General features: G+C 40.8%; 1 protein-coding gene and 1 pseudogene across 1 annotated transcript; both read left to right on the forward strand.

The window, feature by feature from the left end:
• Positions 1-1,483: 1,483 nt before the first annotated feature.
• On the forward strand, positions 1,484-26,665 carry LOC102912256 (uncharacterized). Its single transcript, XM_042261843.2, is given in 5 exon segments — positions 1,484-1,606; positions 8,535-8,661; positions 9,755-9,850; positions 24,749-26,186; positions 26,188-26,665. Coding segments are annotated over 5 exon segments (2,145 nt in total). The 5' UTR covers positions 1,484-1,600.
• On the forward strand, positions 17,560-20,016 carry LOC102928420 (adenylosuccinate synthetase isozyme 2 pseudogene; annotated as a pseudogene).
• Positions 26,666-26,815: the final 150 nt, after the last annotated feature.

The raw sequence follows: 26,815 nt of genomic DNA on the forward strand, positions 1-26,815 counted from the left end.
AGAGAGATTAACTCCAATATGGGAAATCCTGGCAATTTGTACTGACTGCACATTAATGTGCTCAGAGCCAAGAGCACATCCATGGAAGTCTCTGTGTTGTGGAAGTGCAATTACATTTGAAAGGTGAAGGCCCATTGTAGGGGCTGATGAAAAAACTACACTTCTAGAAAAGTTTCTCAGTGTCAGCACCCAAAGAACAAGGAAACTGTGCTATGGGGCTGGACACTGTACCAAGATGGAAGCAGAACATGACATCACTGTCCACATTGTACTAGATGTGTAGACACTAAGGGACAACAGGTAGGTCAACATGGTGCTTCGCAGCAGTATTAAGAGAAATTTCACCATATTAACTGGTCAGATGTTCAGTGTCCCTCCTAAAAGTCCCTGTGGGGGCACAATTCATGGAACATGCAAATGATAGCTAAGTGGATTTAGAAATGCACCATATACTCATGGTAGAAGTATAAGGAACTCTAGACTGTGTTTAGATAGTTTAAACTATCTGTGCTTCAGTCCTGATTGAATGACCCAGGACCAGTGTCCCTTCACTAGGGAGGTAAGCATGAGCTCCTAGCACACAGGTGGTGAATATGGACCTGCATTTGTGTTAAACCATGGAGACACTGGTAAAATTCTAGTAGAGCTCTCACAAAAACTAAATGGATTTCAGAGATTACTAGTTGAAAGTTTTCAAGGGAAAGAAGTACAGGTGGAAAACTCCTGAGGTGGATTATGGGAGATCTTTGCAAGTAAGTGTCAGAGAGGTGGACATTTCACTTTGTTCAGTGATTATACCATCTCTGTGTCCCTCACCAATACACTGTAGGGATTCCAATGTTCACACAAAACTGTTTTCCAAATTGTGGGGTCAAATCCATGTATGGCTCACACAGAGTGTCGGTACAGAGGAAGGATTATTTATTTATTCGTAGGACTTCATGTGAAGACATAGCAGACATTATACTCAACTGCTTTTACCCATCTTTGTTTGGACTTTTCATTTTTACTTAGATACAGGGTCTCTTTAAATTTCCCAGTTCAGCCTTTCATTCTGGGTCCATTTGTCAAGTAACCGCTGAGGAGGTAGGAGCAAGGTGTCACATACCACAGCTGGTTTGAAAACATCTTTAAAAGATACTTCTCATTCCTACATTAGTGTATTGCTTGGTTATTTTTAAAGTAAAACTGAGTCAATGTGATTTTTAAACACTGTAGTAATATTAAAATCACAGTATATGGACAAGAAAACTTACAAGGCTAATATCTCTGTCAAAGGCTCGATTCACAATAATAATCTAGTGTTGTGGATCTGGAAGTGAACACCAGCCTCACTCCATATGGCTGTCCTGCTGACTCTACTGCTTCTTCCTATACTCTACTGCAGGCAGCCAGTCAAATCCAGGAACTCTAGAAAACTCCATACCTGGGTTCTGGGAATTCGTTCATACAGACTTCTGGGAAATGTAGTCTTTGGGACTGTGACATCACAGGAAGCCATCCAGGAAATCCCTGTCTGGCTTTTCGTCTACACACGTGAGTCTCCCTCAAAGTTTGGCAAAAGTCCTGTCCTAATGTGAATTCCAGTTGCGTCTCTGACATGGAGGTTGGTCCAGGATGCAGCGCAGCCTCAGGCACTGTGCGGGGTGCGGGGGTCCGTCTTGGAGGGAGCAGACCTGGGCTGGGTGGGAGGGCGGAAGAAGCTTCCTTGGGGGTGCAGTGCTGAACTGGCTGGGTCACGTGAGGTTGCAGGTCAGGGCTGGGGAGAGGGCCATAGGGACTGTGCACTGTGTGATGATTTTGGTGTCCCCCTTTGGCTTCTGGACAGGAGAGCTGCCTGGTAGCTTAGAGTAGACGATAGTGCAAAGTCCAGGATTGCAAACTAATGATGGTCAGCTGACTGCCTGCTCCTGAGGTGGAGCTGGGAGCTCAGTGAGCAGCTTTGGTGGGGAAGCATGCTTCTCTAGCTGAGCCGTTCTCACATGGACGCGGTCAGATTTCTCAAAATCTGTAGAGCAAACGGGGTCTGGTCCTTCCTTTACTCTGTAGCCGGCTAATGTAACGTTCTTGAGGTCTTGATCGTGTTCATTTTGTCTGCCAGCTAAAGAATTAAGAGAGGAAAAACCTGAGGCCCAATGGTTCACCTGTGGGATATTCTGGAACACAGAAGACAGATTTGTCAGAATCGGCTGCTATAGAAAAGCTTTGACTAGGGGTGAGAGAACGCACATACAGCCCGTTCAGAGAGAGAGGCATCTTCTGCAAATAGATAGGGAACTGTAGAAAGTGATGCCAAGCCTCACCTTGAGGGCTGGATTTTCTTAACCTTTGAAAGGTCTTCCCTTATGTAGGGTGGACCACAGTGGTTGTGTCAACATGTCTGTACCTGGCCTTGGGCTTGTTGATCTAGTCCATAAGCAGGGTCTCTAGGAACAGATGAAAAACTCTCATGGCCTTGGGTTCCAGTGTCAGGCTTTTGTGTCAGGTCAGCAGGGTGAGGAAGAACTCACAGACCTGTGTGTATTCATGTGATTTAAAGTAAACAGACCTGTGATAGAAAAGAAACTTCAGTCTACTCTATTGCACATCCCTGTCATCTCTGCATTTGTGAAGGGGAGGCAGGACCCTTTGGTCCTCCCCTGCTTCACAGCAAATTCAGAGCCAGAGTCTGTGTCTGAAAACATTTAAACATACTTTATGGTCATGAGAAATACTTTGTGTTCCAGTTTCTTACAGTGTGCAGCTTTTCAAATCCATGCAAGCAGCATGTTACTGCCTTAAGAACTGCTTGTGCTTAACTTCTCTGCATACATTCCAGGTGTAATTTAAACTTTTGTCATAACATGTTTTTGTTAAAGACACTTTATTTTGTAGATTACACAATTGTTTGCATTTACTATGTGAGGAACAATTCTCAATACTTAAATATTTCTATTTGCAGTGATTGTTCATTCTTTTTGGATAGTAATCTGTTCAATTCTTGTTCTTTTTTAAATGGTGGCTGCCTCTTAAGCCACAGCTGTCTGAATCAGCAACTGCAACTCCACCACCACCAGCAGCAGTTCGGCCCCAGGGCCGTAGCCCGAGGGAAACCTGTTCTCTTGGACTCCAACTCTTGCAGAGCTACAAAGGGACCTTAACTAAATCTCTCTCCCTCTAAAGAACTCAAGACTCAAAGGTTAAGGTGGAATTCTGCTCTTCAGAGAGACTGAATAGCAGGTAGCCCACCTCCCCTCCTTGCTCACATCCTCCCCAAGTCCTCCTGTTTCTCCTCACCCCTCCTTATCAACAAACCCTTCTCCACCTGGCTCCTCCCTACCACTTCCTGTCAGCTAATTGCTGCCTCAGCCTACTGACCGCAGGCGAATTTTATTTAATCAAACCTCTTTGCATCATTAAACAAATGTTCCAGAGCATCACCAAAAGTAACATACCTTGAAATAATATTCTACAACATTAGATTCTGTCATGACCTGATGCTGATTTCTTCTGGTTTCACTGATTTCTTCCAGTTTGCTCCTTTCATATCTAATCTGAGACTCCATTATTTCTTCATTTCCATTCTGAAGTTCTTGACTGATGTGGCTGCTGTGGTTACATTCCTGGGTCTTTTTCTGCAGCTGCAGCTGGGATACCTTCCCCTTACTCCAGAGTTTCCACTGTGTGCAGATGCTTCTTACAGTGAGCCAGGACAAAACCCCTTCCTCCCTGTCCTTCACATGGGCACTGCCATATCCAACCAGTAAAGCAAAGTGCTCATGTTGGTTCCTGCTCTTCACAGGTCCAGTCCAGTTCCCCTTGTTGAGCAGTCCTGTCTCTTTCCTCCCAGGCTTCTTTCATTGTATTCTAATGTCAGTGTGAGGGAGGGAGTTCCTTGTCCTTGCAGCTCATGTATGAACCCTGCTGTGTTAGACATGTCATATCTGGAAAACTCTGGAGGGGGGGTGTGCTGGGTGAGGACGTTCAGTTCCTGCTGATTAATGTATATAACTGTGTCAGAGGCAATGGAGAGACATTGCAAAAGATTTGAACAGGGTCAAACCCATGCAAAGAATAAACCTGAACAGGACAGATTTTCAATACATTTTCATTTTTGGTTATGTTGGTACCTGTGATAGTGCCCCCCATTGTCATTATCACATGCAGTAACATATCGTTACATATTTTGAGTTCAGAGTTGTGTCTGTCTGCCCTGCCTATTCTCTTCAAAACTGCATTCCATTGTTCTCTTCTCTGCAGGATCTAGTTTAATAGAAGTCAGTCAGACCTGTGTCAGTGCGTGTCCCAACCCTTGACTGGAGACATTCCACTTGCTGTTGCTTTAAGAAACTCAGAAACAATATATGGACGATTAAAATTCACAAATACATCTAGACATCTAATGGACACAGCAAGTGATATTTACTTTGAAACTAAATTCTCAGTATATAATCCATGTTTCGCAAAAGGGACATTACTTTTGGTCTCCCATGCTTTTTTCATGGTTCCAGTTCTGTTCTCTGAGTCATAGTATTTCCAAGTATAGTAGTTTAAAGCAAAAAATAAAATAAAATAAAACAATGATTGTTGCATGTCACATTTGTTGGGTAAAGAGCTGGGATGGAGATCTAGGAGTTGCTACTTGATGATGTGTGTAGTGTGTATTTTAAGCACATTTATGTAATCCGTAAATAGGCTGTTTTGAATGGAGGGTCACTATAGTTAGGAACCTGATTGGGAATCAAGTTCTCTCTTTGCATCTGGCTTGGACTTCCCACCAATCTTCTGCTAGTCTTTAGTTTTGTCTGATTCTCTGAAAAGATATTTCTGAGGGACACCGTCAGGAGATGCAAGAGTTATCACATCTACTCTGTCCATTCTGTTGTCTCTAGGACCAGCCTCTGTTCAAGTAGAGTGCAGATTTCCACCTCCCAATTATAGTGAGAATGTGCAGTAATTTTTAGTGAATGACAGGTTGCCCAACTCACACCAGACATTATTTGCATTTCTTTTCCATAGAAAGTTATTTTTGCCTGTTTCAAATTACCCTGAAATGTTTGCCATGAAAAGTATTGGGTAAAATCCCTCCTAAATGCTATCCTGTTTACAGGTGCACTCCTCCACCCACAGCATGTCACAGGAGGCTGGCCCCAGGACAGGAGACACTTCCCCAGGTAGAACAGTATCCCCTTGAGCTGGGCTCCTTTAGGGCATGATCATTGCAGTGAGTTCTCCCTTGGGGACCTGCTCTAGTTCTCTCAGAGAACAGTGTTTTCCATCTTCACTCTTCTGAACTCTTGCCAATCCCCATGGTGACTAATTTTTCCTGTTCTAGGCAATGTCATCCTCAAAAAAGAGGGGAACTTCTGTGTTTTGTTTTTAATTTGTAGATTTTGCAACATGCTGTATGAGCTATAAAGATGCTTTCGACACAGGTCAGTTGATTTTCCCTTGAGAAATCAAAGAGTGTTCTGTTCACCAAATTTCTCCAGTCTGCTTTGATTTGCAGATGTATTGACCTTGCTGCTGCTTCCCTTTGCCCTTTATTAAAGGACATTTTCAATTTAATCATTGTTACAGTGTAGACCTTTCTACTGCTCCAAAGGTCTTGAGAGCATGACCCTCTAATCCTCCCTCCCCAAGTGCTGAAAACACCGAGCATATCAGAAACAATCCCCTCAGTCTGACCTGAGAGCCTTTGACTTATGGATGAGTTTTCATAGTACTAGAAGATGCTTTGCAAGCTTCCAAGGGAGAGAAGTTATAACCCAACAATAGGACTACCTGAGCAGCACCTGAACAATGACAGCATCAATATACATGGTACCCTGTAGATGGCAATCTATGTGGTTCTACTCCTAAAGAAGTACATATAATGACCCAGCTGTGGTGGCGCATGCCTTTAGTCCCAGCATTCAGGTGGCAGAGGGAGGATTTCTGAGTTCAAGGACAACCTGGTCTACAGAGTGAGTTCCAGGACAGCCAGGGCTACACAGAGAAACCCTTTCTGGAAAACCAAAACAATAACAACAACAACAACAAAAACTATGTGTGTCTTGGGTTTCTCTTGCTGTGATGAAACATCATGACCTAAAAGCAAGTTGGGGAATAGTTTATTTGGTTTATGCTGTGGATATCACTCTGTATAAATAAAATGCTGATTGGCCAGCAGCCAGGCAGGAAGTATAGGCAGGACAAACAGAGAAGAGAATGCTGGGAAGTGGAAGGCTGAGGCAGAGAGATGCTGCCATCCGCCACGATGAGAAGCAACAAGTTAAGATACCAGTAAGTCACGAGCCACGTGGCAACTCATAGACTAATAGATATGGGTTAATTTAAAATATAAGAACTAGATAACAAGAAGTCTGCTGCTGTGGCCATGCAGTTTGTAAGCAATATAGGTCTCTGTGTGTTTACTTGGTTGGGTCTGAGCGGCTGTGGGACTGGCGGGTGAGAGAGATTTGTCCTGACCGCGGGCCAGGCAGGAAAACTCTAGCTACAGGTTTGCATTTCAACATTGATGTTCATCACTGAAGGAACTCAGGATAGGAACTCAAACAGGGCAGGATTCCAGAGGCAGGAGCTGATGTAACAATCATGGAGGGAAGCTGCTTACTGGCTTGCTTCCCATTGCTTGTTCTGCCTGCTTTCTTATAGAACCCAGGACCACCAGCCTAGCAATAGTATCACTCACCATGAGCTAGGCCCTCCCCCATTGATCACCAATTGATAAAATGCTTTACAGCTAGATCTCATGGAGGCATTTCCTCAATGGAGTCTCCTTCCTCTTTGATGACTCCAGCTTGTGACAAGTTGACACAAAACCAATCAGTACAATATGTACATAAAGATTTTTGAGAGCAGGAGAATTATTTTTCCCTAAGGATGAACCTACTCACTATCCATCCAGTTCCAAGAGGTCAGTCTCCACAACATACAAACAGGCAACCCTTAGGAGAATCATATTTATACAGTTATATGTATGTATATACATTCTTTGTAACAATAATAATTAAAGAAGATGTCAGACATTTGAGATGGAGTGTTGTGGGACAGGAGACAAGTTGGAATGAGGACTTTTTCCAGAAAAAAAAAATCTTTAGTTGTGATAATGTGGGTGAAACTGAAATTAGTTCAGGCAGAGAAAGATAAGTTCAAATGATCTCTTTAGAATAATAAAAATAAAGAATTGTAACTCACAGAAGTTGGAGATGGTATGGTTTTTTTCCATCAGCCAGAGACATCAGGAAGCTGAGTCTTGGGGACTTAAGGAAAATAGATGCCCTGAAACAGTATGATAAGAGGGTGATCAATGCTCAGTATTGTCCCTGAATGCTGGATGTGTGTAAGCATTATGTAGGGTACATTTCAGATGCCTGATTTATAGTGTTTCAGGTGGTGAGCATACCATAACTGAGGATGATCAAAATTACTGCAAAATACCCCATTAATACTTAAATTGCTGATAATTTCATTGTATTATTAAAAAGGAAGAATAATGTAGGACTGTTCTCATATGTCATTCTTGGGCTTTCCTCAATAGGATGAAAAACATCTGTGTGGCGGTGGCATATGCCTTTAATCCCAGCACTCGGGGGCAGTGTCAGATAGATCTCTGAGTGTAGGCCAGCCTGGTCTTCAAACCAGGTTCCAGGACAGTCAAGGCTGTTACACGGAGAAACCCTGTCTCAACAAACAACAAACAAACAAACAAACAAGATGAAAAAACAGAATATCTGAAACTAGAAAATTTTGAAATAGGAAAATAGTGGCATCAGCTTCAGCACACTGATGCACAGGTGTCATATGTGGAAAGCATGCTTAGGAATATCACAAACACATCAGTAGATAGATTCCTGTCAGAGAAAAGGAGGTAGAAAGTAGAAAATGACTGAAGATCAGAGTTCTGTTTTTAAGTTCTCAGTGTTGATATCCTATACTGCTGATTTTTCATGTGTTCACAGTTTGTATTTTTCTGTGAGTTCTTGTTTTGTTGTTCTAACCTTTGTCTGCTCCATCTCATGTCTCTTGTCTCTGTCATTGGCTTCACTGCTGAACTCTGTACAAATTCAGAAACCCAGACTTCAGCCAGGGCTGCGGCTGCATCAGAGTCTGTATTTTCATTTCATTTCGTATTTGTGATTGTGCACATTAAGGTGTTGAGGTTTCCTTCTCCCTCATCATGACTTTCTTCTGTGTGACATGTTTTATATGGGTGTGTACATATGTGTATAGTGTATAATACAAGCATATCACACTATTACACATTATTCTGCTTTCCTACACCATATACGATCACCTGACCATGGTGGGCACCACCAATAATGGGCTGTGCTGTTTTACATCAATCACTAATCAAGAAAATGCCATAGGCTTCCCTACAGGACAGTCTCATGTAGGTATCTTCTCAATTATGCTACTCTCTTCCCAAATGACCCTGGCTAGTGTCAGATTGACAGGAAAACTATCCAGCCCAATGCATCTTTGTCTTTATATTATTATTAGTGGTTTTCACTAATTAAAAGTGGGATATCTTTGATTAATCTTTATTTCAGGAAATGCTGTCCTTCTGGGATGTGGCCATTGAGTTCTCTGCAGAAGAGAGGGAATGCCTGGAGCCTGCTCAGTGGAATTTGTACAGGGATGTGATGTTGGAGAATTACAGCAACCTTGATTTCCTGGGTGAGGATCTTATCTATAGTGAATTCTTATTTCACCATCAATATGTAGCTTCCTCATTTCGTATGGTATCTCATGGGAGCATTTCAACATCCATTTTCATATCTGTCATTTTAAGAAAAAATTAGAGAGGTGCTCCATAGCCAAGAAACATTCCACTATTTTTCTCTGTCTGTGTTGTACTGTCAATGTTGAATATATATTTCATTTAATGGGACCTTTAGTAGAACTGTTAGAAATTCAATGGCGTGAGCCATGGAGCATACTTGTTGACTAAATTGTTTCACAATTCAGTTTTTGTTGGAGTGTTCTGTGTTTTGTGGGTTTGTCGAAAAAAGAGGTCAATCCAAGATGTAATTTTAAGGCCTGTATAACAGCAGGAAGGTCCAGCCTTTGAAGAACTGAACTCTGAACAGGTGCCATACAAAGGCATATTTAATGATTGTTACACAAAGTTGTTTTTTAGCTAAAGTATTTCCTCTTACCAAGGTCCTTAATATACTCTTTGTGTCTCTCCAAGGAAAGCATCCCACGCCCCCATGAATTAGTCCTGCATTGTTTGCAGTACACAATAATCAAAGAGCCTCAGGTGCGCCAGAGGCATCTTGTGATCAAAGTCATGGGAAGACTACAACACCCCTTCAGAAAAACAATTCTACAAATCTCAGAAAACAATCACTATTTTCCACAAAGATTCATTTCTGTTTTCCATAGTGATTCTTCAAGTTCAAAGTACTTCTGGAAAACAAATATTCACTCTAAAGTTTATGCTTGATGCAGTGGAGAGTATTCATTCTAATATTTACCCTAGATACAGTGAAAACTATTCATCCTAATGTCTCTTCAAATACAGTGACTTTGCTTAATTCCTACAGATTTTAATGTTTTTCCCTTTAATGTTTAAATGAAACTTAGAATCTGGACATTGTAAATTCCTTTATGTATTATAGTGGTCCTGTGACAAAACATTTAAGGAACTGATGGTCTGCAGTCAATTATTTCATCATCTTTCCTTATAAACAGTGTACTGGGAGGGACATGTCAATTCCCAGTAGAAGAACACTTCAACAATCTTGTTCCCTTTTTCTTCAAACAGGTCTTGCTGTCTCTAAGCCACACCTGGTGACATTTCTGGAGCAAACACAAGGGCCTGGGGATCTGAAGAGACAAGCAACAGACAGTGTGCACCCAGGTGGGTAGGAATGAGGGGTTCAGGAGCAGAAAGGCAGGCTTTCCCATGTGCATTGAAAGAAGATGTTGTTATGGAGATAAGTCTCTCCTTCATGTCTTTGTTATCAAAGAAAGACATCTCAGACATTCATGATGGTTTAAGTCTCCCAAGCTTTGTAATTCCCTGATGGTGATCTGTGCATGTATTTGCAGAGATCTCCAGGGTTCTTCATTTTTTAAATCTACATTGTAATGTTAGACTCAGGGGAATGCTACTCTATGCAGATGAATCCACTATTTGGTAGGCTTCAGAGCAGACTCATGCCAGAAAGATCTCTTTACCAAAGTGAGCACCATTGGGTTTCTAAAACCAAACCCACAATTCCATCACAGAGAGGCAGGCAGAGGCGAAGGCTCAGCAGTTTCAGTTCTGTTGATTAGAACAATTTGGGTGAAGGGAACAGTTGGATAAAACTCAGGCAAATTGTAGTCAGTTTGGACAGTTCATTCCCCACTGATCTTAGGGAAGAGTCAAGACATTAGCACATTGATAAAGTGGTTGTGTTGGGCCGTTAGGTACACTGATTTAACAGAGGCTGTTTGGTTTTTTTCAACACATTTACCCCCAGTTGGTTCAGCATGGCCCGACCATTAGACAGGAAGAGGAGGAGAGGATGAGCTACAGGGACATACACTGTTAATTCAGGGATGACCATCCAACCAGTTATGGGTCCAGTGATTGTGTGGCTCTCTTTCATGACAGTAGATATAGGCCTTTAGGTGAGTTGTAAGGCTCATGCATTTTGGGGTTTTGTTTTGTTTTGTTTTATTTGAAGTTAATGTATTTATCATGTACAAGGTTATTTGGATATATACCCAACCACAAAGAAATTATAAAATTTTATATATAAACCAGATGTTTCCAGATACCTTAGAGCTAGTAAAATGATTTGTTTCAGATCTAGTCAGGGTAACCACTGTGGCTAGCACTATAGGAAGCATTGTGGCTAATCTTACCATGAGTCCAGTGGGAAGAATAGATCTTGTGGTCCCTTCTTCTCAAGGTCTGTTGATTCTTCAAACTTCCTCCGAGTGTGCATCTGTCCACTGGCTTCCAGGTTGATAATGGGAGCGGGTCTAAGGAGCTGGTCCCAGATGTCTCTGGAAGGTAATTCATAGTGACTACTCTGGGTGAACTTTTACATCCGCCTCACCTCCTCCTCAGGCTATATTGCTTTCTTTGCCTGATGTGGTGGGTCCACGTATTGCACATGCAACTTAGTTTAAATGAGTGCCATAGTTCATCCTGCTGTGCTGACTGGACCTATGGCAGAGCCTCTGTCATATAATATCTACCACTTTGCTGAGGACTCCTTACACAATCAGACATTGACATCTCAGCTCTGGGATTAGCTTTGTTGAGAGGAGGAAATTCAAAGTCAGGGGACAGGGCATGGCCATTTGAACTAGCATGTAGTTCCCATACCAGTTGGGTAGAATTCATAGGTACAATGTTCCCCTCTACATAAGATCCTCAACTATCAGTTCAGGAGACATTGTGTCCAGAGTGATTGCAATAGTGACTCCATAACTTGAGATGTTTAAGATGTGGTACAGAGTCTGAGATCCTCCTCAGCATGAGAGAATCCACCCCCTGTCTTGTGGGACATGAGGAGTGATTCCTCTTCCCTACAGATAATGGGTAAGATTTCCTGGCCTGGCTTATAGGCCACAGGGAGACAGGGGCAACAGATTCTGATAAGTCCTATTCCCCATGCATCCTCATCCTTTGATGAGGCTAGCGTGACATTTACTTTCATAGTTCTGTGTCCCATCTGATGGTGAATGTGCTGTTTGAACATGGGTGTGTCCTGCTATGCGAGTGTAGTGTAGATTTAATCCTTTTTATTCAAGCATGTAATTTCAATAACCAATTGTTTTAAGTACATATGCTTTTGATTATTATTCCATATTAAGGAAACTTTAAGTTGACCTTAAATTTGTTTGAGTTATCTGCTTTTTGCTTAATTTTGATAACATGTACAGAGGATTGTATAATGGAAAGTATAAATTAGTCTCTCCCTCCAATATTGTCACTGGAAATGAATTACATTTGTATTTATCATGACCACAAACTCATTTTGGGACACAGTAAGGATATTTAAACATTAATAATGTGACTCATCATTAACTATTATGTCTTTGTAAAAAAAATATTTATTTTATGGACATGAGTGACCTGTCTTCATGCACACCAGAGGAGTGAATCAGATTCTATTAAAAATGGTTCTGAGCCACCATGTGGTTGCTGGGAATTGAACTCAGGACCTCAGGAAGAGCAGCTTCTTAACCACTTAGCCATTTCTCTAGCCCCACTTTTATGTCTTAATTACCTTTGTTGTAACAGGTTACAATGAGATTAGGATTCAGTAAATGAAAATGCTTTAACCCTGTTAATTTTTGAACTGAAGCTCTTCCATACCAAAATAAACTTTAAACATAAATACAGGCTATGGATGTACTGGGAATTTCACTCTCCTCATCTCTTTATAATATATTCTTACTACATCTAAATCAGTCCTACTGACCTACATTAAGTCACTTATTTCATCAGAAATAATACAATCAGAGGAGAGAATAGTAAGGCTGACTTTTAAAAAAAATTATTCATTTTTATTTGCATGGGTTGTTTGCCTGCATGTATATCTGTGTGAGGGTGTCATATTTTGAAGTTATGCATAGTTGTTAGCTGTCCTTTCAGTGCTGAAAATTGAACCTGGGTCCTCTGAAAGAGCAGTTAGTGCTCTTAACCACTGAGCCATTTCTCCAGCCCCAAGGCTGACCTTTTTAAGAGACACAAAATGGCTGAAGTTTAACAAAGTAAGCGAAGACATAGGTGCCTAGATAGATATCTTTATGTAAGTTTTTGTTAACATGAATAGACCTTCATAACTGTAGGAACTTTAACAACTTTTGACCATTAAGTATATTATGTTTTGTTCCGGGTCGCCCTATCTGGACACCTCTTTGGGGAGGGGGGTGAGAATGTGCAGCATCAATGACACAGACACCAGGAGTCAGGTGAGAAGCAAGCAGCAGACTCATTTATTGAGGATATGGAGTGAACCTATATACCACCTCCCGATTTCCCATTGGCAGCCGGAGACTCTCTTAGCTGTTGTCTCTTTCTCATTGGCCCCCAGCATTCTGATGGCCATGTGTCATCAACTACCAGGAGCAGTGGCAGACTCCTTGTTGGGTCAACAGGAAAGGAAGTAGCTAGCACACATGCCTGTGCACACTATCCGGAACAGGGCAGCTGTGGCTTTATCAAGCTAGCTGGCTGTGCTCCTCCCATATACATGGTGATATATTGTGTACCCTAATAAAGCCTGCCTGAGGATCAGAGGATAGAGCCAGCCACTTGATTAGACATAGAGGCCAGGGAGTGGTGGCACAAACCTTTAATCTTTAGAGATCCTCCTGGATCTCTGTGAGTTCAAGGCCACCCTGGACTACATGAGATTGACTCAGTCAGTCTAGGAGAGAAAACAGAGTCAGGCAGTGGTGGCACACACCTTTAATCCCAGTACTAGGAAGTCGCATTCCTTTAATCCAAGCACTAGGAAAGTTGAGACAGGAAATAATATGGATGGGCACAGAAAGGTATATAAGGCATAAGGAGACAGGAATTAAAGTCTTTCAGCTAGGAAAGTTTTTCAGTCTGAGAAGTTTTAGAAGTAAGGGGTGGCATGTTCCTTTGTTTCTCTGATCTTTCAGCATTTACCCCAATTTCTGGCTCCAGGCTTTTTTTTTTTTTAATTAAAGACCATTTACAATTCATGTTACATATATATCCACCTTTTTATTCATTTTTTTTTTTTGTCAGCTCAGTGGAAACCAAAGTTCTATGTCTTGACCTTGTTGTCCCCACTTCAGACAACATCCAGCATAATGGACTGTGCCTGTCTTAGGTTGGTGTGCCATACAGATCATTACCTGTCTTTGACTACCAGCCCTCGAAGGATTGCTACCCTGGGAGGCATGCCAGGGTGGAGGGAGCAGTAGTCAAGCAGTATTTCCCTAAACCAAGCCTATATAACCTCATGGTGAGGCCCACACTCAGGAGACTCTAGAGCCATGAGCACTTGGAGGGTGGTCTTGTTGATGGACTCTTGTCATGACACATGCTGTAATAGACACTTGATTATTAACAGGAAGCCAAACAGTCACAGAGAATGTTTTGGTACCAGGTGACTGGTGCTTAGTTGGGGACTTCCATGGTTAACTAGGACATGGCCATATGCCCACATAGTATCTCTGGACAGGAAGTGGTAGTCAGGAGCTGTTCCTGGGTTCTACCTCCTGGGGGCATCAGCCCTTATGTGGAGGCACTGGGAAACCCAAAACTGAAATATGTACCTGGACAAACAGACAAACAAGGAAAGGGAAAGAGAGAGGAGGTCCCAGAGCTCATCTCTGACGGGACCAAAAACACAAAACACTGAGGGGCCAACTCACCTACCAATCACTGAGCAGGGGGTGCCGAATTATGCCGTGGAAGAAAGGGGACATCCAGAGGAACAGTGACACCCACATGGACACCAGCCCCTTATTGGGAGCCATATGTTGCAGGTTGCTCTGTCTGGACACCCTTGAGGGAGGGGATGAGAAGGCATGGTGTCAATGACACAGACACCAGGAGCCAGGTGAGAAGCAAGACTTGTTTATTGTAGATATGGACCAGACCTATATACCCCCTCCCAATTTCATATTGGCAGCTGGAGACTCTCTTAGCTGTGTTGTCTCTTTCTCATTGACCCCTAGCATCCTGATGCTCACATGTCACCAATTACTAGGTGCAGGGTCCAACTTCAAGTTGCGTCAGCAGGAAGTAGCTAGCAGGCATTCCTATGTGCAGTACCTGGAACAGGGCAGCTGCGGTTTTATCAGGCTACCAGGATACACTCCTCTTATAATCTTTAAAGGCCTGTATAACATAGTCAGATCTCCCATCACTTGGCTTCAAGGTTTTGAGGTTTTGCCCCATCTTGTTTATTTATCTATTTTAAATAACTTAATCCTTTTATTAGAGAAATATCCTCTAATATATATCTTTTGCATCTTTTAAAAATGGTTTCATTGATACATACAGGGAAAATTTACATTCAGCAAGAGGTTTGGAGATGTCAACAGCCTAGGATGAGAGAACAACTTTTATAAACAACAAGAGCAGGATATAGTGTAGAGTTCACTCTGAACTTGACTGAAGAATCAATTGAGACATCTCATTTCCTTTGGACCAGGAACCTTTTCAGATATCTCCCTTCATTAAGCAATTTCAAATGAGACATGATAACAGTAAGAAGTAAATTTACCATTTGTTGTAAGAAAATTTCCTAAAGGGGCGAGGTTTTAGATAACATCTACTTTTATGGGGTCTGTACCCACCACACACAACACACTCTGTAGACCAGGCTGGCCTTGAACTAAGAGAGCCACCTGACTCTGCCTCCTAAAGGGGTACAAGATGGTTCAGTGGTTAAGAGAATTGGATTTTCTTCCTAAGGAGCCAGATCCAATTCCCAGAACCCACATGGTCATGTAACATATAATTGTAATTCCAGTTCCAGCAGATCTGACATCCTCATATATACCTACATACAGGCAAGGCAACACATCACTATATACAACAGTTTTCTCATAATGTTGAGGTGGACTTCTCCACCCAGTATTAGTTTTTCTGGCCTGTATACCCTAGAGTTTCCAGAAGATCTCAAAATTTCATGTAATTAAAGCTTCGCCGGGCAGTGGTGGCGCACGCCTTTAATACCAGCACTCTGGAGGCAGAGCCAGGTGTATCTCTGTGAGTTTGAGGCCAGCCTGGTCTACAGAGTGAGTTCCAGGAAAGGCCAAAGCTACACAGGGAAACCCTGTCTCGAAAAACCAAAAAAAAAAAAAAAAAAAAAAAAAAGCTTCATTCCATACAACTATCTGGGCTGAATGACTGGATACTCAGGTGAGGCTTCAAGGACTTTGCCTATATTTTCCTTTTTAAAGGAGTATCAACATTTTACAAGCCCAGATCTGATTATTTTTAGTAAACACAGCTAGAGATATCAAGATGGTAGGTGTTCAGCTAAGAAGATAATTGTGCAACATTAATTTAATAAAAGAAGGTTGAATCCAAATGACAGTGAGGATACTGTGATGAATTAATATTACCCATGTACATACTGTTAAACCATTGTGCTTTGAATGTTTCAAGGTCAACCTTATAGAAAACGTAAGACAATTATTACATGAATCCTAATGGGTCTTATAATAAAAAGCTAGAGCCAGATATTGGGGTAAATGCTGGAAGATCAGAGGAAACAAATGAACAAGCTACTAGAGAAACTTCTCATGACTATCTAATCCTCCAGCCGAAATGGAGGCGAGATCCTGTCTCCATGAATCCTCAGACTGAATGCTTCTGAGTCCTCAGACAAAAGGGCTTTGAAGTCCTGTCTACTCCTATCTTGTATTCCTTTCTCTGCCCAACCATATCACAACCTGTCTCAACCTCCCTAGTGCTGGGATTAAAGGCATGTGACTCCTAAATACTGGGATTAAAGGTGTGTGCCACCACCACTTGGCTCTGTTTCTCCTTTAACCTGGATTAATGTCATGTTGTCTAACATGGCTTTGAACTCACAGCAATCTAGATGGATCTCTGCCTCCTGAGTGCTAGGATGAAAAGTGTGTGCCACCAAGGCCTGGCCTCTGTGTTTAATCTAGTGGCTGGCTCTGTCCTCCGATCTTCAGGCAAATTTTATTTGTTAGACTACAAACAAAATATCACCCACAGGATTTATCTGTATAGTTCTGACTGTCCTTAAACTTGCTCTGTAGACCAAGCTGGCCTCAAACTAACAGAGATCCAACTGCTTCTGCCTCCCAAGTGCTGGGATTAAAGATGTGTGCCTCCTTTACAGAACAGTATTGAGAGATTTTAGACAGTGTCCCTTTTATCCATTACATGGATCAGCATCCCATTGATTGTTTTTATTCTACACATCTTTCTTCCATGAGGTAATTAATAGTAGCCTCATTGGAAACAGTTTATTCTCAAATGCAAGGTGTCTTTTCTGTAGCTGTCCTGATGTTCTTCTGCCTGTCACAGAGCCAGAGCTAGCCTGACCCAGGACGGAGTATTGGAAGAAACTTTGAGACAAATTGGCTTCAATTTGAAGTGGGTGGGGCAAATCCTATCTCCAGAGCCAGGTTTTCATTGAGCTAAAACAGCATATGACTACTTTTAAAAACTATTATCTGCCTTTAAAAGGCATTTATTTCTCAATAAGACTGAACCCAGTCATTTGCATATCAATAATTCACTTGTGTGTCTACATATGGTGGCAAACAACCTTAAAAGTTTAATATATATTTCCTTCTCATAAAGATATCAATGTTTAGGATGATATAACAATTCTATGAGATTGAGACATATTGACTTCATTGTGTGTCATACTTCTAAATTGTAAATACCTAAGTACCTGTTACACAGAGACAATTAAACAAAAACTATAAAAACTAGACATCAAAGGAACTGAGAATGTGTTGGTGGAGCATAAGCAAAGATCAACCACAGGCTTAGTCTGAATGGGTCCCCAAATCATAAAGAAAATCCTGTTTCGAGTTGGGTTCACTCTCCGTTCACCCGCCACTGCGTCTCATCAAGGTTCTCCTGGCCTGACCGGAGCCATGTCGATCTCAGAGAGCAACCCGGCGGCCGCCTCCCTGCCCAAAGGCGACTGTGGCAGCCCCAAGGCGCCGCCGGGAGGGAACCAGGTGACGGTGGTGCTGGGCGCGCAGTGGGGCGACGAGGGCAAAGGGAAGGTGGTGGATCTGCTGGCGCAGGATGCCGACATCGTGTGCTGCTGCCAGGGAGGAAATAATGCTGGCCACACGGTTGTTGAAGATTCTGTGGAATATGACTTTCATCTTTTACCTAGTGGAATAATTAACCCAAATGTTACTGCCTTCATCGGAAATGGAGTGATAATTCATCTTCCTGGGTTGTTTGAAGAAGCGGAGAAAAATGTTCAAAAGGGAAAAGTTCTAGATGGCTGGGAAAAAAGGCTTATCATATCAGACAGAGCTCATATTGTATTTGATTTTCACCAAGCATGATGGCATCCAGGAACAGCAGAGACAAGAAAAAGCAGGAAAAAATTTGGGTACCACAAAAAAGGGCATCGGCTCAGTGTATTCCTCCAAAGCTGCACAGAGTGGACTTTGGATGTGCGATCTTGTCTCTGACTTTGATGGCTCCTCTGAGAGGTTCAAAGTTCTAGCTAACCAGTACAAATCTATATACCCTACTTTGGAAATAGACATTGAAGGTGAATTACAGAAACTTAAGGGTTATATGGAAAGGATTAAACCTATGGTGAGAGATGGAGTTTATTTCCTATATGAGGCCCTCCATGGACCACCCAAGAAAATCTTGGTAGAAGGTGCAAACACAGCATTGTTAGATATTGATTTTGGAACTTACCCTTTTGTGACCTCTTCAAACTGCACTGTTGGAGGTGTTTCTACAGGTTTGGGTATGCCCCCTCAAAATGTTGGAGAAGTATATGGAGTTGTAAAAGCTTACACCACTAGAGTTGGTATTGGTGCCTTCCCCACAGAGCAAGACAATGAAATTGGAGAATTATTACAAACAAGAGGTAGAGAATTTGGAGTAACTACTGGGAGGAAAAGAAGATGCGGCCGGTTGGACCTTGTGTTACTCAAATATGCTCATATGATCAATGGATTTACTGCGTTGGCCCTTACCAAGTTGGACATTTTGGATATGTTTACAGAAATCAAAGTTGGCGTTGCTTACAAATTAGATGGGGAAATCATACCTCATTTCCCAGCAAACCAGGAAGTCTTAAATAAAGTGGAAGTTCAGTATAAGTCTTTCCCGGGATGGAACACAGACATATCTAATGCAAGGACATTTAAGGAGCTACCTGTCAATGCCCAGAATTATGTTCGGTTTATTGAAGATGAACTTCAAATACCAGTTAAGTGGATTGGTGTAGGTAAATCCAGAGAGTCCATGATTCAGCTCTTCTGAGGACTGCCGGCAGTGCACAAGACACTCCTTGAGAGGGAGGGGAGATACTTAGACATTTCTCTATGCTCTGCAAATTCGAGAATGCAGACATTGCAATGCGTTTCCAGCTGGCATTGGATTGCAGTCTCTGACGGATAGCTGTCATGGATAGACTGGCGCCCTCCCATCCAGCTTCCCAGCTGGCATGGCTGCCACATCTGTTGCTCCTGCTGCTCCTGGTGCCACACAGTTCCTTTCCGTGTTTAGTAATTGTATAATCCCTGTTGTTTGAAATCTAAAAACTTCCAGTGTAGTTCTTCTTCATTATTGTCATCGTGGTTGAGTTTTATCCTGACTAGATGGTGAGAACAATTAATGCAGTTTTGCACAAATATTTTTACATGCTGATCATTCAATTCTGTCATTGTAATTTTTGCTGTTAGAAAAAAAAATGAAAAGAAGGTTCTGTCAACTTTTGTAATGCTCTGAATTCTGTTTAAATTGTGAACTGCTTATTTTCTGCTGAGGCCATTGCAAAATTGAGCTTTGGTTGGGAGGGGTAGAGTGTTCATGGGACCTTTAATTTGTGTAGAATACAGAACTTAGTTCTCTCTACAATTATTTAGTACAATGAACATTAATTCAGTATTCAAAAAGAAGAGATGTTTCCCTACAATAACAATTTTAATGTTAAAAAATAATTATTAAAAAATCTGTGATATTTGGTGAATACTTTTGTTTGTTTTCAGATATGAGCTCAAATGTACCTCTTTCCTTTTTTATTTTTTAAGTATACTGTTATTTCTAAGAACAGTGGGTGGCTGTCAACATTGTGCCTGCCAGTATATCTACAAAATGACCCATAAGTACCCACATGAGCCCCAGTTGTCACCCATAATTTTGATCATGCCTTCATCTCTCCTTTCTTGAAAAAACAAAGAGGTATTATTTGACAGCTAGGCTTTACATTTTGCTGTAGATTATCCTTCCAAGAACTATTAAATGTTTAAATTAGATATCACTTGAAATTATTTTATTATAACCATCAATAGCTGATTAAAAAGAACCAAATATTTCCAGTAAAAAAAAAAGAATATCCTGTCTCAGAAGCAGCAGACTCAGAGTCTCCACTCACCCACACAAGCAGAACAGCTAACTAATGGAAAAACTGACTGCAGTTCCTTGGCCACTTTGAGATGGATTCCTAGATCCACAGGCTGGCTAGGCATTTGGATGACATCTTAGTTAGGATTTCTGTTGCTGTGAAGAGACATCATGACCACTGCAACTCTTATAAAGGAAAAATGTTTTATTGGAGTGGTTTACATTTTCAGAGGCTTGGTCCGTTGTCATCATGGTAGTACATGGTGGCAAGCAGGCAGACATGTTTTTCAAGCACGAGCTGAGAGTTCTACATCTTCTACAGGTAACAGGAAGTGGTCTGTCTCTCTAGGCAAGGCTTGAGTATATATGAGACCTCAAAGCACACCTCCACAATGACACAATTCCACCAATAAGACGACACCTTCTCCAACAAGCTCATACCTCCTCCAATAATCTCATACCTCCTCCAACAACCCACACCTCCTAATAGTGTCACTCCCTCTGGGGCCCAATTTCTTTCAAACCACCACAATGCCTCAGGGCCTCCCCACTTACCACATTACAGCCCCTGGCTCTGTGACTCCAATAGCCAGCTTGTGTTCTGCAGCACAGGTGGCCATACCTCTTTGGGGACCTTGTTGTCTATGTATGGGTTGGTGAGATGATGTGGCCCCATTACCACTGGTCTTAGGAGTCCCTTGGGGGACTTCTGCTGGGAATAGAGTATGTTTGGGTCTTAGACAAGACCATAAGGGGTAGCTCAGTGCCTCATATGAGTGAGGTGAAGAAAAGACAGGGGACTTTCCAGACTCACTAATACAACTTGAGATTAGAAGTTTTTAAGGATTACTTTGGTTAATATCTCCCCACTTAGGAGACCCAAGGAAGGAGTCCCTGTCAGGATTGTTCCACTTACCAGAATCTGGACCAGAGAAAACTACCTGCACACAGCTCTTCAGAGCACCAGAAGAACTAGGTTGGTGTTGGTGTCCTGAAATACAGTGGTGATTTCTGGACTCACTGGCCCTGGTTTGATTGAGTTTGTAAAGCCAAACCCATAATTACCTCATATCAGAGGCTGTCCAGGGGCCTGAAATTTCAAAAGTGTCAGTTCCATTGATTCAGATAATTTATGTTGTAAAACAGGAGATCTCCCAAAGCTGCAGGTGAGGCTGCATGACAGTGTTTTGTAGTTGGAAGTTTTCCTGCATTATGCCTGGTCCTCAGTCAGGACACATCTCTCTCACCCATTGGTCTGGTAGCCACTCTGACCCAAGTAAACACACAAAGGCTTATATTATTTACAAATGATATGGTCCAATGAGTCAGGCTTCTCACTAACTAGTTCTTACATCTTAAATTAACCCATTTCTATAAATATATACTTTGCCACATGGCTCATGGCTTACTGGTACTTTACTTCTTGCTTCTCCTGGCAGCAGCTGACAGTGTCTCCTCTGCTCCATCTTTCTCCTTCTTCTCTTTCTAGTTGGAATGTCCCACCTAACCTTATTCTGCCTCATCATTGGCCAAACAGCTTTATTTATCAACCAATCAGAGCAACACATTCACAGCATACAGAACAATAACACCCATCGTTTCGCCTTTTCTTTCTATTCAAAAGGAAGGTTTTAACTTCAACATAGTGAAATTACATATAACAAAACAGTTATCAAACAAGAATTATAGCTATGATATCTGATCTATTTGTATTTGGCAAAATTAAAGAAAATATCCTATGTATCCCATGTTTGCGAGCCAAGGTTTCATATCTACCTTATTTCTTATCATAACCAAGGAAAACCATAATTATAACTATCTAGTCTTCAACTACATCAAAGAACTCAGAAGGATATAATGTTATTTAAGTAAACAGGAAATGCATTGTAAGCAACTTCCAAAAATCTAAAATGACAGAGACAGCTGGCTACCTGAACAGTTATCCAAAGTTCCTCTGTAACATTTAGCCCATAAGCCTAGTCTCTCTGTCATTTTTTTGCTCTGTGTCCTATAGAATGTCTCACAGTTTCATCTACAAAGCAGGATCCTGAAGGACCATCTTACTTTGTGAAGTTCCATGGTCACCTTCCTGTGGGTTCTGCATGTCCAGTCAATATATCATTTAGTCAAGCACTCCAGGCAGGAACAGTTTCTTGCCCAAATGGCTATTTTTGCCAAGAAGAAGATAAGTTCCATATGGAGTGTCTTCGACACCCATCTTTCTCTTTGAAATAAGTTGCTGCTTTGCCATGTCCTGTCTAACCATATTCTACCTCACCATTGGCCAAGCAGCTTTCTTTATCAGCCAATCAGAACAATACACATTTGCAGCATACAGAACAAAATCACCAATCAGTATTTTCTTAAGAGGATTGTTTAGCTGGGGGAACAGATGAATAAAATTCAGGCAAAAATGGAGTCACTTTGAGCAGTTCAGTAACAGACTTTGCACTATTTCTAGTTCTCAAAAAATCACACACTTTTCTAAAGACCAAGTTATGAAAACAATGTAAGGTACCAACTTTTATCATATCACTTATACTCATGTTAATGAAAGTCATCTCATTAGAGTTCTTTGTGAATGATGAAGATATTTTCTAAAGTTTTTTTTCCTAACACACATTCAGTAATAAGGATTTAAAATACATGCCCTTTGGGTATATATATTCGAAGATTTAAACTGTTCACCATTAGGAAAATGTGTTTAATATCTTTTTTTTTTTTTTTTTTTTTTTTTTTTTTGGTTTTTCGAGACAGGGTTTCTCTGCGTAGCTTTGTGCCTTTCCTGGAGCTCACTTGGTAGCCCAGGCTGGCCTCGAACTCACAGAGATCTGCCTGGCTCTGCCTCCCGAGTGCTGGGATTAAAGGCGTGCGCCACCACCGCCCGGCATGTTTAATATCTTAATAAGCTTTCAGAATTTTGTAGATTCAAGACTTCTTTCTTTTAATTTGCAATGTGGTATTGTTATGTGGAAGTATGTATAAACTATAATCATTTGTTGTACTATGTATTTTGGTGGGTGGATAAAGCACATTGATAAAATGCATAAGGACAGTATAAGATAATAATATCCATGAGCTGGGCTGGAGAGATGGCTCAGAGATTAAGAGTACTCTCTGTTCTTCCAGGGGTCCTGAGTTTAATTCCCAGCAACCACGTGGTGGCTCACAACCATCTATAATGAGATTTGTTGCCCTCTTCTGGCATGTAGGCATACATGCCAGAACACTGTATAGAAAGTAAATAAAGAAATCTATGAGCTATACTTCTGTAATTTTTACTTTGTGTACAAACAGGGTTCTCCAGTTGTCATGCCTTATTCATTGTCTCTCTCCACTCTGTGCTCAGTAGTTGTTTAATCTTGTAAATGAATACATCTTAAAAATATGTCATTTTTAGCCTGGTGTGGTGGCTCACTCCATTAATCCCAGCACTGGGGAGGCAGAGACAGGCAGATCTCAGAGTCAAGTCCTATTGGTCAGGACAACAAGGACTACACAGAGAAATTCTTAATAAACAAACAAAAGAAATGGGCAATTTTGTCATTTATTCATTGACAAATATGTGGCCTCAGCAAAGTTTCTGTTATTTACAGGTGACTTGAAGTTTTTTTTTTGTTGTTGTTGTTGTTGTTTTCTGTTTTTAAATCATGACTTGATATTCAGGTATATAATTTCATGTCATCTGTTGTGGAATAATCTTTTTGTATGTATGCTATGAGAATGTGTTACTTGGATTGGTTTACTAAAAAGCTGAATGGTCATTAGCTAGGTAAGATTTGCGGGGCAGAGAGGATGCTGGGACAAGGTAAGAGGTGCTAGGATGCAGAGCAGGCAGCATGGACATTACAAAGTAAAGGTAACCAAGCCATGTAAAAGGAGTAGATGAAAAGAAATTGGTTAATTTAACTTATAATAGCTAGTTAGAAACAAGCCTAAACTATCGACAAACTTTCATAATTAATAATGAGTCTCTGTGTCATGATTTGGGAGCTGGCTGGTGGGACAGAGAAAGTTTCTCTTCAGTCATCCAAATAAAAAAATAAAATACTGTCCTGAATTTTTGAGCTATATTATTTAATCTTGTTCTGGACCATCTACTTTTTAGCTTACAAAATAAAACTCTATGTGTAGGATAAAACATTTATATTTTGATGATGACTCAAAAATCACACAAAAACAATTAACTTTCTCTTTTAATGCTTGGCTGCATATATAATTATAATAATGGATGTTTGGTCATATAACATCTCTTGTTTGTTTTTATTTTTCAAGATAGGGTTTCTCTGTATAGCTTTAGCTGTCCTGAATCTGGCTCTGTAGACCAGGCTGGCATCAAAATCACAGAGATCCACCTTGCTCTGCCTCCTGAGTGCTGGGATTAAAGGTGTGTGCCACCGCCACCCGGCAATATCTATATTATTTAATGGACTTATTTTTGTTAGTAAATTGGCCTTAGAACTTACTTACCTATTTAACTTTGAATAATAAGCCACTATTTCCATGTTTTATTTGAGCATGCTCTTAGTCCAATAAAACTATAGAGTATTTCTACCTGCTCTATTTTGTGAATGATAGCCAGTGTTTATAGGTAAGAAAATATACTGTTTTCTGATTTATGGTTAAACATATATGAGTAAGTCTCTCAATTTTAACAGTAAGCATTATATGTATGAAGAATATTGCTTAGCTTTTGATCATATCTCAACTTTTCCTCAACAGGAACAATACCAAATGACTGTAAGAATTTTAGCATGGCCATTGAAGGTAACTCACTCCTTATTCAACGCCAGAGAATCCATACAGGGGAGAAACCCTACAAGTGTGAAATATGTGGAAAGGCCCTTAGTTCTCAAAAAAACCTATCTATACACCAGAGACTCCATACTGGAGACAAACCCTATATGTGTAAAGAATGTCATAAGGCGTTCAGTACTCGCTCATCACTTTCTATACACCAGAAAAATCATACTGAAGAAAAAACGTACAAGTGTGAAGAATGTGGCAAATCATTTTACTATCCTTCAATGCTGAAGCATCATCAAAGAATTCATTCTGGAGACAAACCCTACAAGTGTGAAGGATGTGGCAGAGCTTTTTATTATCCTTCATTCCTGAAGCGACATCAAAGAGCTCATTGTGGACAGAAACCATACAAGTGTCAAGAATGTGGACAAATGTTTTCCTGTGCTTTAATCCTTAATAAACATAAACGAATTCATATTGATGAGAAACCCCACAAGTGTGATCTGTGTGGAAAAGGATTTACTAAGCCTTCTGTACTTTCTGAGCACAAAATATGTCATACTGGAGAGAAACCCTACAAGTGTAAAGAGTGTTACAAATGTTTTTCCTCTTCTTCAACCCTTAGAAATCATCAAAGAATTCACTCTGAAGACTGTCACTACACATGTAGGGAATGTGGAAGAGCCTTTTACACTCTTTATGCCCTTACTCAGCACAGGTTTGTTCATTCTGGAGAGAAACCCTACAAGTGTGAAGAGTGTGGGAAAGCTTTTTATGATTCTTTATACCTGAAGAAACATCAAAGAGCTCACTGTGGGCAGAAACCATACAAGTGTGAAGAATGTGGGAAAACATTTTTCTCTGCTTTAATCCTTAACAAACATAAACGAATTCATTCTGGCGAGAAACCCTACAAGTGTGATCTGTGTGGAAAAGGATTTTCTAAGCCTTCTTTCCTTTTTGACCACAAAATATCTCATACTGGAGAGAAACCCTACAAGTGTGAAGAGTGTGACAGATGTTTTTCCACTTCCTCAACCCTAAGAAGACATCAAAGAATTCATTCTGAAGACAATCCCTACAAGTGTGAGGAATGTGGCAGAGCCTTTTACACACTTTATACCCTTACTCATCACAAGTTCATTCATTCTGGAGAGAAACCATACAAGTGTGAAGAATGTGGGAAAGCTTTTTCTTATAATTCTATCCTGATCCAGCACAAATTAAGTCATACTGCAGTGAAATCTTATGAGTGTGAAGAATGTGGGAAAATGTTTTACCCTACTTCAAAACTAAAGAAACACAGAAAAATTCATTATAAAGAGAAACTGTACAAATGTGGATTCTGTGGAAATGCCTTTTCTAGTAATTCTTCCCTGGTTCAGCACAAAATAGTTCATACTAGAGAAATGCCCCAAGTGTGAAGAATGTGGCAATATGTTTTCCAGTATCTCAAAATTGAAGAGACACAAAGGAACTCATTGTCAAGAGAAACCTTTCAAATGTGAAGTATATGGTAAGGACTTTTGTACTCGCCCAGAACTTTCTGTACATAAGAGAATTGATGCCAATAAGATACCATACAAGTGTAAAGAATGTGGAAAAACCTTTTCTAGGCTCTCATACCTTACACTTCACAAATTACATCATATCAGGGAGAAATCTTATAAATATGAAGAATGTAAATGCTTTACTCTACTATGGGCCTTAAAAAACACTAGTAAATTCATACTGGAGAAAAACCATACAAGTATGAAGAATGTCACAAAGCCTTTAGTACACATACAACCCTCAAGAGACACAAGACAGTTCATACTGGAAAGAAACCCTACAAATGTGAACTGTGTGGAAAAGGATTCACTAGACCTTCTATACTCACTGAGCACAAGATAGCTCAAACTGGAGAGAAACCCTACAAGTGTGAGTTGTGTGGCAAATGTTTTGCCTCTTCTTCAGACTTTAAAGCACATCAAAGAATTCGTTCTGAAGACAGTTGCTACAAGTATGGGAATGTGGCAAAGCCTTTACCAAACTTTATGTATT

The sequence above is a fragment of the Peromyscus maniculatus genome, chromosome 15 (assembly GCF_049852395.1).
Source record: "Peromyscus maniculatus bairdii isolate BWxNUB_F1_BW_parent chromosome 15, HU_Pman_BW_mat_3.1, whole genome shotgun sequence".
In the NCBI taxonomy this organism is placed as follows: domain Eukaryota; kingdom Metazoa; phylum Chordata; class Mammalia; order Rodentia; family Cricetidae; genus Peromyscus; species Peromyscus maniculatus.